Below are 16,992 nucleotides of genomic sequence, written 5' to 3' on the forward strand. Positions count from 1 at the left end.
CTCACATCTGCATCTTTTTAGTGTTTACAAGAGCAAACTCTTAAAGGGATAGTTCACCCAAAAATATGAATATGTTTTTTCAGTGGAACACTAAAGGAGTAGTTCCAAGCTTTCCCAAACAGAAAGTGAATGGTGACCAGTCGATGTCAAACAAGATTCAGTGAATAACAACTTAAATTTTAGTGCTAAAATTATATATTTATATGGCAAAAAAAAAAAAAAAACACACACTTGAAATAGCATATAGACCACTTTTATTATGCCTTATGGTGTACTCTTGTCCGTTTTGGAGTTTGACAGTCGCCATCCCTATCCACTTTCATTATATGGAACTGAGCAGCATGAACATTCTTCACAACTTCTTGTTTTGTCTTTTTTTGTGTATGTGTTCATGTTTGAAGCATCATGACGGTGTGTAAATAATGAATATATAATTATACAGTTTTTGGGTGAACTATCCCTTTAAAAAGACAGAGCTTGGCGCTTGACTCTGGTATTTTTATGGTAGGTTGACTGTTTTGAAGTGACCACCCATCCCCACCCTTCCTATTTAACAGAGCCGGCATTCACAAGCATCTTTCCATAAGCAATCCTTTATTCTCGGTTTGGTGTTCAGCCCTCGTGGTGAAGGCAAGGCTCGCTGTAACCTGATGGAGTGTTAGCTGCAGAGGCTAAAAATAGCAGAGCTGTTCAGTGAGTCAAAACTCTGCAGCACAGACTGACTCAGACAGACTCACACAGACTGGTGCATTGACACACTGAACAGAATAAGCTCAAGAGGTTCAAAGAGTGATATGAGACGAGCATGTGGCATATTGCAGTTAAATACTAATGCACTGAGATCTGATTGCATTCAACAGGATTTTATCCTGACCCTAAGAGATAAGATTGTATTATGTTTCATTTCAATAACATACACCAGTGAATTTGTGGTCAATTTTTGGGCCCTGAAGACAAAGCATTGCTATACTGTTCATACACCATATGCTTCAGTGAAGTCTGTTGTAAACAAGCTCACTGGGAGGCGTAGAATTAAACAGGGACAAACTATATTTTCCCTGTGGATTAGGGATTGTGATAATCTCTACATTTGTTTAAGATTATACAGATTGATTTATTCCTGGGGTCTACACTGAGGCCCAGACCATGGAGGTATGTGTAGTGCTCTATGATATTATGAAGGCTTCATTTCTCTTTATATCTTAAAATGTTATGTGTATATTATTGAACTGTAGAGTTCAGCTTTAAGTTTGTTGCATAAACTGAGCATGTAATACAATATACATTGTCAGATATAGAATGAACGAACGATAGATCGATAGATAGATGTTGGAAGAGAAGGCCTGGCTTGCAATCTCTGATCCATTTCATCCCAAAAAGTGTTTTATGGGGTTGATGTCAGAGCTCATCCAACCATGTCTTTATGGACCTTGCTTTGTGCTCCGGGTCACAGTCTGCTGGAATAGAAATAGGTCTTCCCCAAACTGTTCACACTAAGTTGAAAGCATAGCATTGTGCAAAATGTCTTGGTATGCTGAAGCATTAAAGGGTAAGTTCACCCAAAAATGAAAATAATGTCATTTATTACTCACCCTCATGACGTTCCACACCCGTAAGACCTTCGTTAATCTTCAAATTATGATATTTTTGTTGAAATCCGTTGGCTCAGTGAGGCCTGCATAGCCAGCAATGACATTTCCTCTCTCAAGATCCATTAATGTACTAAAAACATATTTAAATCAGTTCATGTGAGTACAGTAGTTCAATACTAATATTATAAAGCAGCGAGAATATTTTTGTCGCGCCAAAAAAAAAAATAATGACTTATATAGTGATGGCTGATTTCAAAACACTGCTTCAGGAAGCTTCGGAGCATAAATGAATCAGCGTATCGAATCATGATTCAGATCGTATGTCAAACCGCCAAACTGCTGAAATCACATGACTCCGAACAGCTGATTCAAAACAAAAGATTCATAACACTCAGAAGCTTCATTAAGCAGTGTTATGAAATCGGCCATCATTAAATCAGTGGTTATTGTGTTTTGTTTTTTGGTGCACCAAAAATATTCTCGTCGCTTTATAATATTAATATTGAACCACTGTACTCACATGAACTGATTTAAATATGCTTTAGTACATTAATGGATCTTGAGAGAGGAAATGACATTACTGGCTATGCAGGCCTCACTGAACCATCGGATTTCAACAAAAATATCTTAATTTGTGTTCTGAAGATGAACGGAGGTCTCACGGGTGTGAAACGGCATGAGGGTGAGTAATTAATGACAGAATTTTCATATTGGGTGAACTAACTGTAACAATGTTCATGTAAGGAAGGAAGAGTACGGGGTCGGCTTGACTGCTGTTAGTGGATTTTATTAACAATAATTCACTCCGTAAACAAATAGTCAATGCACAAAGCATGTAAACGTTAAGACAGTTGCAAAGAACTTTCACTCCATAAGATCCGTGTTGAAAACAGGCTCCACCAGACAGCAGTTCTTTTTGTACTCCAGAGTCTAGTTGTGGCGTGCTTTACACAATTCTATCCAACGTTTAGCACTGTATTTGGTGATGTGAGGCTTGCATGCAGCCGCTCAAACATGGAAACCGATGTGCTGATATTAATGCCAGTGTAAGTTTGGAACACTTCCACTGTGGAATCAACAGTGTTGGTGACTTTTACTCACCATGCGCCTCAGCACTAAGTGACCAGTCCTCTCTGTGACTTTACATGGTCTTCTGCTTCATGGATAAGTTGTCACTGTTCCTAAACTCTTCCACTTTCCAATAATACCACTTACAGGTGACTGTGGATTATCTAGCAGAGATGAAATTCCATGGGTCAACTAAGATGGCATTGTCTTCTAGAGAAGAAAGGTTTAAATACTTAGAGGAAAGATGTTGAACACTTTAAAGTTAAGAATTATTACTGTAAAGATAAGAAATTTTAAGAATCACAGAACAGAAATATGCACTACCAGTACTGTCCAATAGATGGCATTAGAATCACAGACATGACATAGGCTAGAAGCATCTTGGTCTTTTTGCAAGGTGTTGCCATCTTCGCTGTATCATCTGCATTCATTCCCTTCAAAAGAAAACAAAAAATGTTTAAAAATTACAATAAAAAAAAAAGTTTAAAATTATTTAAAAAATTACCTTAGCAGTAGTTATGTTCAGGTGTGGTCTAACTGTTGCCATCAGTAAAAGAGCGCTTGTAGGAGCAGGTCATCAATAGAAGTTTATAGTTGTCCAGTCTTAGCATTCTCAAATATGAGAGTCTGCCAAAAAGCTAGGCAGTCTAACTTTTTAAGTAATTACAGATTGTTGCAAACAAAAGGGGGAACAACAATCATGTAACAAAACTACAAAATAAATCTCAGCATGTTTTTTTACTCAAAACTGTTAAATAACCCTAACCCTAACTGACTGCAAAACATAGGTGACCCACGTAGAAGGCGACGTTTTCAGGACCTTGCGCAACGTACCCTAAAAGTTCTCTAAAGGTGACGAAAATTCAGAACCTTTACAGAACATTCTGGACGTTCCTAAAACGTCCTCTTTTGGTAATGAAAGTGCTGCAGTTCAAGGTTCCTTATATGACTTTAGGGGAACGTTCTATTTTGGTTATTTTATGGTCATGCTAGAACGTTACAGAGAGGATGTATGGGATGTTTTTGTCCGGAGACAGGAGTAACAACTGCAGATTATGAGTTACCTGCGGTGAGTCCGACATAATGAATCCAAAAAACATGACACAGCGAATTCCGGTGGTAAACACTCGTGTTTTGGGAGGCGTTCCCACGAAAGCAGGGGAGGGGGGGTGTTCTTACGCACGCGCTCATTTCAAAAACTCAGTCTGGTTTCTCAGTCGACGAAAAGATCCTCTTTAGCTCTTTTAATCTGTTTATCTGAAAATGTTGTCACCATTCTTGAGGTTCATATGCAGAATCTTGAAGTCTTGTCTGGTACTCAAAAGTGTTTTAACAGTCTTCCATCAGTTAAGAGTGTGGCTGAGAAAGCCAGAGAAGAGCAGAAAGCAGGAGGCAGAGGTAATGAACCTCCGTGAAGTTGGCACCCCATAAAGCGAAATAATCCCCAAAAATATGTCATTCGTTTGTGCTACGTTTGTGCTGATTTGTGCCGCAAAAACGAACGTTTGTGCTGGTTTGGTGTTTGAGATATTAAGCATTATTTTTTTGGTCGTGTGACGTCATTCTCCACCCCATGTCGTTCAAATCGCTTCAAACCGGTGCCATTCGTTTGTGCTCGATTTGTGCTGGTTTGTGCCGTTAAAACAAACACTGTAACTGTTCTCCTTCCACAGATATAACAAATATAATTCGGGAGCTGTGACGTCATTCTCCACCCCATGTCGTTCAAATCGCTTAAAACCGGTACCATTCGTTTGTGCTCGATTTGTGCTGGTTTGTGCCGTTAAAACAAACACTGTAACTGTTTTCCTTCCACAGATATAACAAATATAATTCGGGAGCTGTGACGTCATTCTCCACCCCATGTCGTTCAAATCGCTTAAAACCGGTGCCATTCGTTTGTGCTCGATTTGTGCTGGTTTGTGCCGTTAAAACAAACACTGTAACTGTTTTCCTTCCACAGATATAACAAATATAATTCGGGAGCTGTGACGTCATTCTCCACCCCATGTCGTTCAAATCGCTTAAAACCGGTGCCATTCGTTTGTGCTCGATTTGTGCTGGTTTGTGCCGTTAAAACAAACACTGTATCTGTTCTCCTTCCACAGATATAACACATTTAATTCGGGAGCTGTGACGTCATTCTCCACCCCACTTCGTCTAAATCGCACGAAACTGGTGTCGTTCGTTTGTGCTCGATTTGTGCCGGTTTGTGCCGTTAAAAGAATCCCTAAATGATGACTTTTTGACTTAAAAATAAAAAATAAAATAAAAACCAAATCATTTCCACCCCATGTCTTCTTAAATCTTTACAAAATGGTGCTGTTCGTTTGTGCTCAGTTTGTGCCGTTAAAAAAAAAAAAAAAAGCAACAATGACATAATCTTAAATATAAAGTTGGCCTAACGAAAAAAGTTTTTTACATTCAGTTTGCTTAAAACCGGTGCCCCCCCCCCCACATGCTCCAAATTCGCTCAAAATCGTTTGTGCCGGTAACAAGTTTCGTTTGTGCTGCTTTGGTTTTTAAAATATTAAAAAAAAAAAAATGTATAGGTCATTTTCAGGTCACTCAGCCCCCCACATGCTCCAAATTTGGCCAAAATTGTCTCATTTGTTTGTGCTGGTTTGTGCCGGCGAAATTTTCGTTTGTGCTGCTTCGGTTTTTAAAATGTAAGACATTGAATTATAGGCATTAACTCACTAGCCTGAATGAAGAATCAGAAAAGCTTAATAGCCTAAATAATCTATTTTAAGTCTTCAAGTAAAAGGTTAAATAAATGTTTACTTTTAGCCTAACTTTACACTTGTAAAATATTTAGCCAAAAACGAAAAAAGATTGAATAAAAAACATCGGACTCTTTTCTCTCATAATATGTAAAAACAAACAAAGAAACAAACAAAAACAAGAATAACAGTTTCATATTTCAAAGAAATATGGAATCATCATAGAAAATACTACTCCCGGTACACAAATCATCATACACAAATCAAACTCAGCATGTCTTGCATGTCCCATCACGCAGTTCATCTGATGTAGGCTACAGCTTTGCATATTAGTTACAATTTTTCTATTTGGTTGTTTCATATATTTCTTGCTACTGTAGCTGTCTCGTGCAGAGTACAACAACACACTTCTCTTGCCCACGGAGGCGCCGGCGCGATCCCTTCCATTGTTTTCTGATATTTTGGGTTTTTCCAATGAAACACAAATTATGTTATTTATAAAAAATAAAAAATCTTCTTGTAATAGTGAGTGAAACACGTTGCATCATGGAGGTTTTTTTCTTAGGCCTTTTAATAATAAAATAAATACAAATAAATAAAAATTTCCTCAATGTTGTTTTAGACCACATATAGCCAAAATGAGTATTTTAGGGGCCGCCCACACATTCGAAACAAATTTAAATAAAGCATAAACTAAATTAAGTTTTACCCTTAAAAATACAAAAAACTCTTAGCCTAACTAATTTTTCATTTTCTTAAAAAAAGTTATTTGTCTTTGTTTATTTTCAAGTAAAATAATTAAAAATAATGTCTTTATTTATTTTTTTCGATTTGGTTAAGTTAGACAATGAAATAAGTGTTTTTTTTTTTTTTTTGTTTTGTTTTCGACGTAGGCTAATTAATTGAACGAATTACACGGACAGATGCTGCACAACTTTCCGTTTCTGACACGCGCTTGTCACTGAAAAGGAGGAAAGCAAACGGAGACTTAATTTGAAATCACATTGCTCCTACTAAGTGATTTCAGTGTCATTCAATTCAATGCAATCAATGTCTAATATTTATAAACCGAGGCAGCAAATGAAACTTTTATCGGCACAAACAATTGCGATTGCGACTGTTTGGTGAATGAGCTATAAATGACATACAATTTGATTTGCAGCCTGATTATTATCGAAATATAGCCTAACAGTCAATCTAAACATCTAAACATAAAGTAGTCTAATCTAAACACCTTGGCCTAATTAACTGGTTCCAGTCAAGAAGGGAAAAACAAGGACTCAAAATCATATGAATTAATTTATAAACAACACTAATTTTATCCGTTAACTCGTTCTATTTAATGTAACAATTGCAATTCACTTTATACAGTGTATTTATGTTTTTTTTCTTCATTATTATTGTTTTATTTAAAGAAAATTGCCTTCGCCTATAGGCTACTTTACATGGACAGTGATTAAAGTCTGTGTTTGTTTGAAAGGTGTATTGTTAGATGATGAAATAATCTGAGCATAAGCAGTTCCACAAGAGGCCTGTTAGTTGCAGCGTTTTATCGTTGTCCGCGGAAGATGCGAATCGATGTGTTCAAATGTTATACACGCGTTCCTCTGAGTTTCTTGATTGCACAATAATTAATAAAAGAATTCCTTCTCTGACGTGCCAAACAAATTTTAAATTAACCTGTAAATTACCCTGCACACATGATTTTTTTTTTAGTCTCAGTGCATACATCTTTTCCGTATGCAGACCTTCCTATGCATTGTTAAACGTTTTTGAAGGGCGCAGAAAGAAGTTAAACATGTATTTGAAAATTTACCATGCAATTGTATAGTATTTTATTATTATTATTTATTCAAATATCTGTCCCAGTACTATAGCACAGCATAGAACACGCCTGGTTCCAGAAGTAGTCAGGTAACATGTAGGCCTAAGTGGTTGTGACAATATCTGGCACAAATTTAGTCCATTTAAGAAGGGGTCTTCGTACTTTTCAACGGCACAAACCGGGACAAACGAACAGCACCATTTTGGAACGATTTAAGATGACGGGGAGGAGATTTTTTTTTCTTTTTTAATTTTTTTTTATTAGGCCTATAATAATATAAAAAAAAAAAATTAAAAAAAAGGGTAATCAATTACAGGGATTCTTTTAACGGCACAAACCGGCACAAATCGAGCACAAACGAACAATACCGTGTTGGAGCAATATGGATGGCATGGGGTGTGGAGAGTTAGGCTACATAACTGTTCATAAAACATTTTTTCGTTATATTTAAGAAGAGGTCTTAGATACAGTGTTTGTTTTAACGGCACAAACCAGCACAAATCGAGCACAAACGAATGGTACCGGTTTGAAGCGATTTGAACGACATGGGGTGGAGAATGACGTCACAGCTCCCAAATTATATTTGTTATATCTGTGGAAGGAAAACAGTTACAGTGTTTGTTTTAACGGCACAAACCAGCACAAATCGAGCACAAACGAACGACACCAGTTTCGTGCGATTTAGACAAAGTGGGGTGGAGAATGACGTCACAGCTCCCGAATTAAATTTGTTTTATCTGTGGAAGGAGAACAGTTACAGTGTTTTTTTAACGGCACAAACCAGCACAAATCGAGCACAAACGAACGACACCAGTTTCGTGCGATTTGAACGACATGGGGTGGAGAATGACGTCACAGCTCCCGAATTATATTTGTTATATCTGTGGAAGGAAAACAGATACAGTGTTTGTTTTAACGGCACAAACCAGCACAAATCGAGCACAAACGAACGACACCAGTTTCGTGCGATTTGAACGACATGGGGTGGAGAATGACGTCACAGCTCCCGAATTATATTTGTTATATCTGTGGAAGGAAAACAGATACAGTGTTTGTTTTAACGGCACAAACCAGCACAAATCGAGCACAAACGAACGACACCAGTTTCGTGCGATTTAGACAAAGTGGGGTGGAGAATGACGTCACAGCTCCCGAATTAAATTTGTTTTATCTGTGGAAGGAAAACAGATACAGTGTTTGTTTTAACGGCACAAACCAGCACAAATCGAGCACAAACGAACGACACCAGTTTCATGCGATTTAGACGAAGTGGGGTGGAGAATGACGTCACTGCTCCCGAATTATATTTGTTATATCTGTGGAAGGAAAACAGTTACAGTGTTTGTTTTAACGGCACAAACCAGCACAAATCGAGCACAAACGAATTGCACCGGTTTGAAGCGATTTGAACGACATGGGGTGGAGAATGACGTCACACGACCAAAAAAATAATGCTTAATATCTCAAACACCAAACCAGCACAAACGTTCGTTTTTGCGGCACAAATCAGCACAAACGTAGCACAAACGAATGACATATTTTTGGGGATTATTTCGCTTTATGGGGTGCCAACTTCACGGAGGTGAGTAACGATAATAAAAATTCAGCAGGGTTTATTGAATAATTTTAGTTGTTAAACTCATACTTTCAATGCTCAGACTTCATCTGACCAGCACAAATACAACAAGGGTTGTTATACCAGACTGTTTCACAACAACATCCCATACAACATTGAAATTATGATATTCCTTTTACCTCTTATTTGTGAAGAAAATCATTTCACTTTAATGAAACCACACAATCATAAAATTAAACAACAGCAAGTTTTTACCTGCAGTGATGTAATAGCCTTTCCCATCTTTTCTCATGCTTATGAAGCACATCAAAATATGTATATGTTCCTATATATTGAATTTGTTAGATCATCATGTAGAAGATTTGTCACAAATTTTATTGCATTTTTTTTTTTTCACATACTGTTTGCATTTGCACATAGGTTTTAACTTCTAAATAAAATCATTACTTTAAGATTTATTATTATAACCTGTTTAAAACTGTGGTGGCAGTTTCTGCATCATATTCATACCCATTTTACTACAGATGAAAAAGTGAAAAGAGAAGCTTGACAAACTCCACCACAGTCAATAAACATTTTACAGCAGAAAAAATTACAGCAGATTTTCAAAGCTGGAAAACATTGTTTGACGACAAGTATTCATAGCACTAAAAAGTTATTTTCATATATTCTTATTAATATTTGGGTGTAAATGCATTTATCTGACATGTGAGATGATCATTGCTACTGCATTTTCACCTTTTCTTTTAGAAGGGCAAAAGTATGGGAAGAGTTTCTCAGTGAAAGACTGACCAGTGAAAGAATAAATATGAGATCTGGACTCCACATCATAAAAGGACACCAGACCCTCCTCATAATCCACAAACACACCAACTACCTGAGGATTCACTCCCAGAGACAGAGAGACTGGAGATTCATAAGCCTTATATAGATTCCCATCCGTTAGGAATACAATCCAGTATCCATCCTGAGGAGTTGCTGCGATCATCCCCTTTCTGTTAATGGATTCTCTGGCCACTCCTAAATCCCACTCATTCATTCCCTTTACCTGCACCTCAAAATAAAATCTTCCTGAGCTGAATCCCTCTTTTGCCAGGACACAGGGACAAGTGTCAAACCTCTTTGAGTTTTTTTTTAGTTTTTTTTGAGTTTTTTTTGAGTTTACGCTCAATGTCTCCATATGTTACTTGTTTTCCATCATCAGACAGGATGAGTTTTGGATGAGCTGTATCAGGATCCAGAGTCACATCCACTGGGAGAGAGATAAAGAATCACTTCTCAATACCACAAATTTAAAATCTAAAAGAATGTATTGAGTTGATTTTAAACTCTTATTGTGTGACAAAGTGATCAAACACACGTAATATTGTACCTGCATATCGCTGCATCATCTTCAGTTCTGTGGAGAAATAATGACAACAAAAAATAATGAGAGAACTTTAATACAGTTTGTTCAGTTTATGTTCTCTGATGGATGTTTGCGTCTCTACTGGTTTACTTTATTGCTGCCTATGAATTACTGACACTAATGAATTTACATGTTTGTGGTGAGATTGTAGTGTTTTTTTGTAGATTCTCTAAATATATAACTGAGAGGAGAAACAAACAGTGTGTCAGGTGCTATGACAGAAATTGTGTAAACAAGCAAACTGTCACAGACACGTCAGGTTCCACCTCACTGCAGTATCCACGCACACAATCACCAGCTTTCTAATCACCGCCACCTGCACATCATCAACTCAGCAATCACCAGCACCATATAACCACCACACTCACACACAGTCTTTGTCTGGTCTCGTTTGCACTACAACCTCTGTATGCATACCTTAAGGACTCCAAACGCCATACTTACCTGCTCCAGTCGTCTCCTCCATCTCCTTCGTCTCCTGTTCTCCTTGTGTGCCTACCTGCTTGTGTGTGTGAGTGTCTCCGCCATCATCCTCCAACTCAACTCTCCATCTGCATCTGAAAAACATCACAAGAACAGTATCACTTTCTCTCCATCATCCAAGAACTGCTTTATCTGCTCATTACCATTTAGTCTGCTGTTTCACCAATAAACCTACCTGTATTGTTTTTACGTCTGCCTCCGTGTCTCTGTTGTAACAGAAGACCGGACCATAACAACAGTCAACCGCATGAGCACCAACGACCCGTTTCAAGAGCTCGTGGACGCACTGCACCGAGCACTCACCCCACAACCATCCTCACCGTCTTCCACCAACGCTGCAGCCACGATCACCACTTCTTCTCCAGTGTTCACTGCCAGTCCCATGGCCAAACCGGCGCCCTACTCTGGATTGGCGGAGGACTGCAGCGGATTTCTTCTCCAATGTGAACTGGTCCTGGAGATGCAGCCGCACCTCTACACCACCGACACGGCTAAAATTGCGTTCATCATTTCGCAACTGCAAGGTAAGGCCCTACAATGGGCAGATTCTCTGTGGACCCAGAAAGGCCCTGTTGTCAAGTCATATCCGGCGTTTGTCTCTCACTTCCGTGAGGTTTTCGGGAAACCTCTGGCGGATTCATCGACTGGTGAGAAACTTTATAATCTGAAACAAGGAAATCACTCTGTTAACGAATATGCCTTGCAGTTCAGAACGCTAGCCGCCACCAGCGGATGGAATGAACAAGCCCTCATCACCACCTTCCGTCAGGGATTGGAGCCTAATGTGCGGCTGCATACGAGGACTCCATAGGACTCGAACGCTTCATCCAACTCGCCATCCGCGTGGGTTCTCGTATGCAGTCATGTCTTCTCGAGCACCAGAGCCAGTCACTTTCCACCATCCTCCTCCGTCGGTCCGAACCCGTCAGCCCTCCAGAACCAGCCAACGAACCCATGCAGATAGATCACTCACGTCTCACAACTAATGAAAGACAGAGAAGGCTAACCCTGAACTTATGTTTATATTGTGGATCTCCGGGGCATGTCATCTCCACATGCCCAACCCGTCCTCCTCGGCCCGTGGTGAGGGCAATAATTCCCTCCATTCAGAAAATGAAACCACTCACTACTATTGTAATCCTTACTGCTGCAAATGCCTCTGTTCCAGTGGTGGCGCTCCTCGACTCCGGGTTAGCAGGAAACTTCATCTCCGGCGCCCTCTGTCGACAACTCAAGCTCAAGATCTCCCCGTCTCCGGTTAACTATCAAATCCACTCCATCACAGGCAAACCACTGAGCCGTAAGACCATCCGTCATTGTGTGGGACCACTTCAACTCCGTGTGGGCATTCTTCATACAGAAAACATCCATCTGCTGGTTCTGGAGGAGTCCACCGCTGACGTGGTTCTAGGGCGCCCCTGGCTTGAACAACACAGTCCCACCATCTCCTGACGCATCAATGCCACATCCATCGAAAGTCCTGTAGAGAAGCGATCCGTGGATGTTCCCCCAGACTACGCCCCCTTCAGTGACGTCTTCTGCCCGCAACGCACCTCCAAGCTTCCTCCACACCGGCCATGGGACTGTGCCATCGATCTGTTACCAGGTGAGCCAGTGCCCAGGGGACGCATTTACCCCCTGTCAATACCGGAGGAGAAGGCCATGGAGGAATACATCAAAGAGGCCCTCAGTCAAGGTTACATCCGCCCGTCTACTTCCCCTGCTACTTTAAGTTTCTTTTTTGTGGCTAAGAAGGACGGAGGCTTGCGGCCCTGCATCGACTACCGTGCCCTCAACAAAATCACTGTCAAGTTCCGCTACCCACTTCCCTTCGTCCCAGCGGCCCTGGAACATCTCTGCGGTGCCACTGTGTTCACTAAGTTGGACCTCCGCAGCGCGTATAACCTCATCCGGATACGTGAGGGGGACGAGTGGAAGACCGCCTTCGTCACGCCCACCGGACACTACCAATATCTCGTGATGCCGTATGGCCTGGTTAACGCCCCCTCCGTATTCCAGGATTTTATGCACGAGGTGCTCCGGGAGTTTCTCCACAAGTTCGTTCTGGTGTATATTGACGACATCCTCATCTTCTCCCGGAGCTTGGCCGAACATCGCCACCACGTTGCGGAGGTCCTCCAGCGCTTACGGCAATTCCATCTCTTCCTCAAAGCTGAAAAGTGCTCCTTCCACCAGCCCTCTGTCCAGTTCCTGGGGTACATATGGACGAGGGGAAGGTTTCCGCTATCCAGACCTGGCCCACTCCATCAACTATCAAAGAACTCCAGCGCTTCCTAGGATTCTCCAATTTCTACCGTTGTTTCATTAAAGATTACAGTACCATCGTCAGTCCACTCACCAACTTGCTCCGTCACCAGCCCAAGCCTCTGTCCTGGTCCCAACAAGCCACCAACGCCTTTGAAACGCTCGAGAGCCTTCACCCCCGCTCCCCTCCTCGTCCACCCTAATCCTGACCTACCCTTCGTCATGGAAGTGGACGCCTCCACCACCGGAGTGGGAGCGGTCCTCTCGCAGCAGCAGGGGACACCAAGTAGACTCCATCCATGTGCCTTCTTCTCCCGCAAGCTCAACCCTGGTCACACCTGGGAGAGGACTTCGTCACCGATCTCCCTGAGTCTGATGGTCACACTTGCATCCTGGTGGTGGTAGATCGCTTCTCAAAATCCTTCCGTCTGATCCCCCTGGAGGGTCTACCTGCCACCATGACCACTGCAGAACTGATGTTCAACCATGTTTTTCGTCATTATGGAATACCCGAAGACAGTCTCCGACAGAGGACCCCAATTTATCTCCCACGTCTGGAAGGCCTTCTCCCTCCTGGGTGTGACTGTCAGCCTGTCATCTGGATATCATCCTCAGTCGAACGGGCTGATGGAACGGAAGATCCAGGAGATAGGCCGTTTCCTGCGTACCTTCTGTCACGGCCACCAGAACTCCTGGAACCAGTACCTGGGTTGGGCCGAGTACGCACAAAATTCCCTCCGCCAAGCCACAACTGGACTAACACCGTTTCAGTGCGTACTCAGCTACCAACCCCCACTGTTCCCCTGGGATGGGGAACCCTCCAACGTTCCAGCAGTCGACTACTTGTTCCGGGAGAGCGAGAGGGTTTGGGACTCGGCTCACCACCAACTGCAGAGAGCCCTGCGCAGACGCAAGATGGCAGCCGACCTTCGGCGCTCCGACGCTCCAGTCTACCAACCAGGGCAGAAGGTCTGGCTGTCCACCAGATACATCAGAATGCGTCTGCCCTGCAAGAAGCTGAGTCCCCGCTTCATTGGCCCATTCACCATCGTCCGACAGATCAACCCCGTCACCTATCGCCTCCAGCTTCCTGCACAGTACAGTAGAATCCATCCCACATTCCATGTTTCACTGTTCAAGCCTCACCACCCTTCTGTTCTTCCCTCCACAGAACCTGACGTGGCAGCCGCCGAGCCCCCCCTTCCACTCATCCTGGATGATGGCACTGTTTACGTGGTTCACGAGATTCTGGATTCCCGGCGCTGTGGTGGTCAACTGGAATATCTGGTCGACTGGGAAGGCTATGGCCCAGAGGAACGCTCAAGGACAGTATCACTTTCTCTCCATCATCCAAGAACTGCTTTATCTGCTCATCATTACCATTTGCTCTGCTGTTTCACCAATAAACCTACCTGTATTGCTTTTACGCCTGCCTCCATGTCTCTGTTGTAACAAACACTTATGTTATCATTTTTTAATCATTTTTGAGAAAAGCACCTGATTTAAAAATGGATTTAAAAAAAAAACACAAATGTAAAGAACTAAGTATATAAAAGTATTGTTCAGTGTTCAGAGATAAGCCCTTAATGTGACTGAACTGAAAATGGATTCATGAGACATTGTGGATTATGTAAGCTGACATCGTTTGATTTCTTTCATGTGCTCTTTTCCCACTTTGAATAAGATCATTACTGTCAAAGTCTGACATTCTCTTACCAGTTTTGTTGAGTTTCTCATCTAGCGTCTCCTTCAGTTGAGTCAGAGATCTCCTCAGAGTCTCCACACTCTCATGAGTGTCACTAAGACTGATCTCAGAGCAGCTGCTGGTGTGTGCAGGTCTGCTCAGGGACGGGTAAATCTACAGCAGGAGAGAGCAGAAATCCCTCAGCATGGGGAGTGTTGTGCTGTGATGTGAGCAGACAGGAGGAGCTCCACTGACCTGTAGGAGGTGCAGGTGATCCTCAGTGTGTGAGAGCTGCTCCAGATCAGTGTCTCTCTTCATCAGCTCAGTGATCTCCTGCTGCAGCTCTTTAATGAGCTCTTCAGCCTGCTTCTCTGCTGCTTTCTGCTTCTGCTCCATCTTCTCCAGCAGCTCAGACTGACATCTCTCAATGGAGCGGATCAGATCGGTGAAGAGCTCAATACTCTCTGCTTTCTCTTTCTCTGACGCTTCCTGATAAATCATTTAATAAATTATTTTGGTTACTTCTGCAATTTTTTTTGAATGCAAATTAAAACATCATAATACACAGAATATTTAACTTCTTTATATTTGACATAAAAAAATAAATAAAATAAAAAATCACAAATGCAATCTCTTTGATATTTCAATTATTTCTGCTAGACAGCAATGAGATTAAATAGAGATCAAAATAAAAGACTTGAATAATTTTCTTCTCTAATATTTTTCCTTAAAAACACCCCAGTAATCTCACATTTACAAGTACTCACGTTTCTGAGTTTTGTTGAGTGTTTGAGGTCTTGAATCCTCTTAATTTTGTCCTGGATCATCTGCTGCACATCTGTCTGCATCTTCATCAGCCGAGACTAAAGACAGAACAAACAGACAATTAACAGATTCAACAACATCTAACTCAAATGTCTTAAAACATGTTGTTGTTGTTGTTGTTACCTTCCTCTCTCGACTCTCCTCCTCCACAGAAACAGTGTTGTGATTCCTGTGGTCTGTCACAGCGCAGAGCAAACACACACATGTCTGATCATCTCTACAGAACAGCTCCAGAGGTTTCTCATGTTTCTGACAGATATAGTCCTCAAGTTTCTCCACAGGATCGATCAGTTTGTGTTTCTTTAACTTTGGGACTCTCTGATGAGGCTCCAGGTGAGTTTGACAGTAAGAGATCTGACACTCCAGACACATCTTCAGGGCTTTCATCTTTATATCATCACAGATGTCACAGAGAACCTCAGATTTACTCTGGACAGATTTTTCCCTACAGAGCAGCACAACCTCTCTAAGTGTTGTGTTGATCTTGAGGTCGGGTCTTCTTCTGAAAGTTTCTTTACATAATGGACATGAGTAGATCTGACTGTTGTCCCAGCACTGGTTCAGGCAGCTCTTACAGAAGTTGTGTCCACATGGAGTGCTGACTGGATCAGTGAACACATCCAGACAGATCGAGCACTGGAGCTACTCTGACAGAGGACCACTGGAGGACGACAGAGCTGAAGACAAAAATAAATAATCACTATTAATCATCTTAATTTAGAACTTTCACATAAAAATGATTAAGGCAAAAACTCATCAACAGTTAGGCTATAGCAATTAGTAGGCTTTTATATAATAATAATAATAATAACTATATATACTGTATATATATATATGTGTGTGTGTGTGTGTGCGTGTGTGTGTGTGGCCTAGATCAACGTCATTTGATGTGAGTTTTTTCTTTTAGTTACTGACTTGTTAGAGGTTTATTCAGACTCTTCCTCCTGGCCTTGTTTTGTTTTGTTGATGATTCTGCCATTGCTCTTTTCATTCTTCTTTAATCCTATAGAACAAAATCACACATAACACAAAATCAGCACAAAGTTACACAACAGTTGTAATATAAAGTTTTACTTGTATCTACTTTTTTAATGTAATCAAAATGTTTGACTTCAGAAGTGTTTCTTAATCTCAAATTCATGTAATTCCTGGTTCTGAAGTTTTGACAACACACTCCACTTTATTTAAAATGACATAATCTCAATACAGCTCTCATTTCAATGAAGCAAACTCATCAGAATTTAGCAAACTGTACTTGACTAATGCATAAATCCTTGTTTTGCTTCATATATTCCAGTTAGCCTACTGAAGCAGACTACAAACATTCAAAACACATTCAGTAAAATCGTATAGATTATTACTATCACTTACTTATTAGTGAGTATCAGCAGTGGTCTTTAGATTATCTGAATAAATTTTCAGACTGTCGTTGATCAGTTTAAGTTTCACTTTCACCAAGAGCACCATCAAGCTCTTACTCAGTGATGTCATAGCCCCTCCCATCTTTTCTCATGAAACATAACAGCATTTACTTACGTAGACC

General features: G+C 41.0%; 1 protein-coding gene and 1 pseudogene across 5 annotated transcripts in view; one reads left to right on the forward strand and one right to left on the reverse strand.

Annotated features, from left to right (window-relative positions):
* Positions 1–16,992, forward strand: part of ypel2b (yippee-like 2b) — a 48,164-nt gene that overhangs the window by 25,331 nt on the left and 5,841 nt on the right. For 2 of the 5 annotated variants that reach the window (XM_067365186.1, XM_067365185.1), the window contains exon 5: positions 14,112–14,640. The exons of 1 other annotated variant lie outside the window; for it this stretch is intronic. In XM_067365186.1, coding sequence (XP_067221287.1) covers positions 14,112–14,441 — 330 coding nt within the window. In that variant the 3' untranslated portion in view covers positions 14,442–14,640. Of the gene's footprint in view, positions 1–9,534; positions 9,663–13,426; positions 14,038–14,111; positions 14,641–16,992 lie in introns of those variants that run through there. 2 more of the 5 variants (XM_067365184.1, XM_067365190.1) reach the window with 2 other exon arrangements.
* LOC137004655 (E3 ubiquitin-protein ligase TRIM39-like) lies at positions 8,821–16,918 on the reverse strand (annotated as a pseudogene).

Source organism: Chanodichthys erythropterus, chromosome 17 (genome assembly GCF_024489055.1).
Source record: "Chanodichthys erythropterus isolate Z2021 chromosome 17, ASM2448905v1, whole genome shotgun sequence".
In the NCBI taxonomy this organism is placed as follows: Eukaryota; Metazoa; Chordata; class Actinopteri; order Cypriniformes; family Xenocyprididae; genus Chanodichthys; species Chanodichthys erythropterus.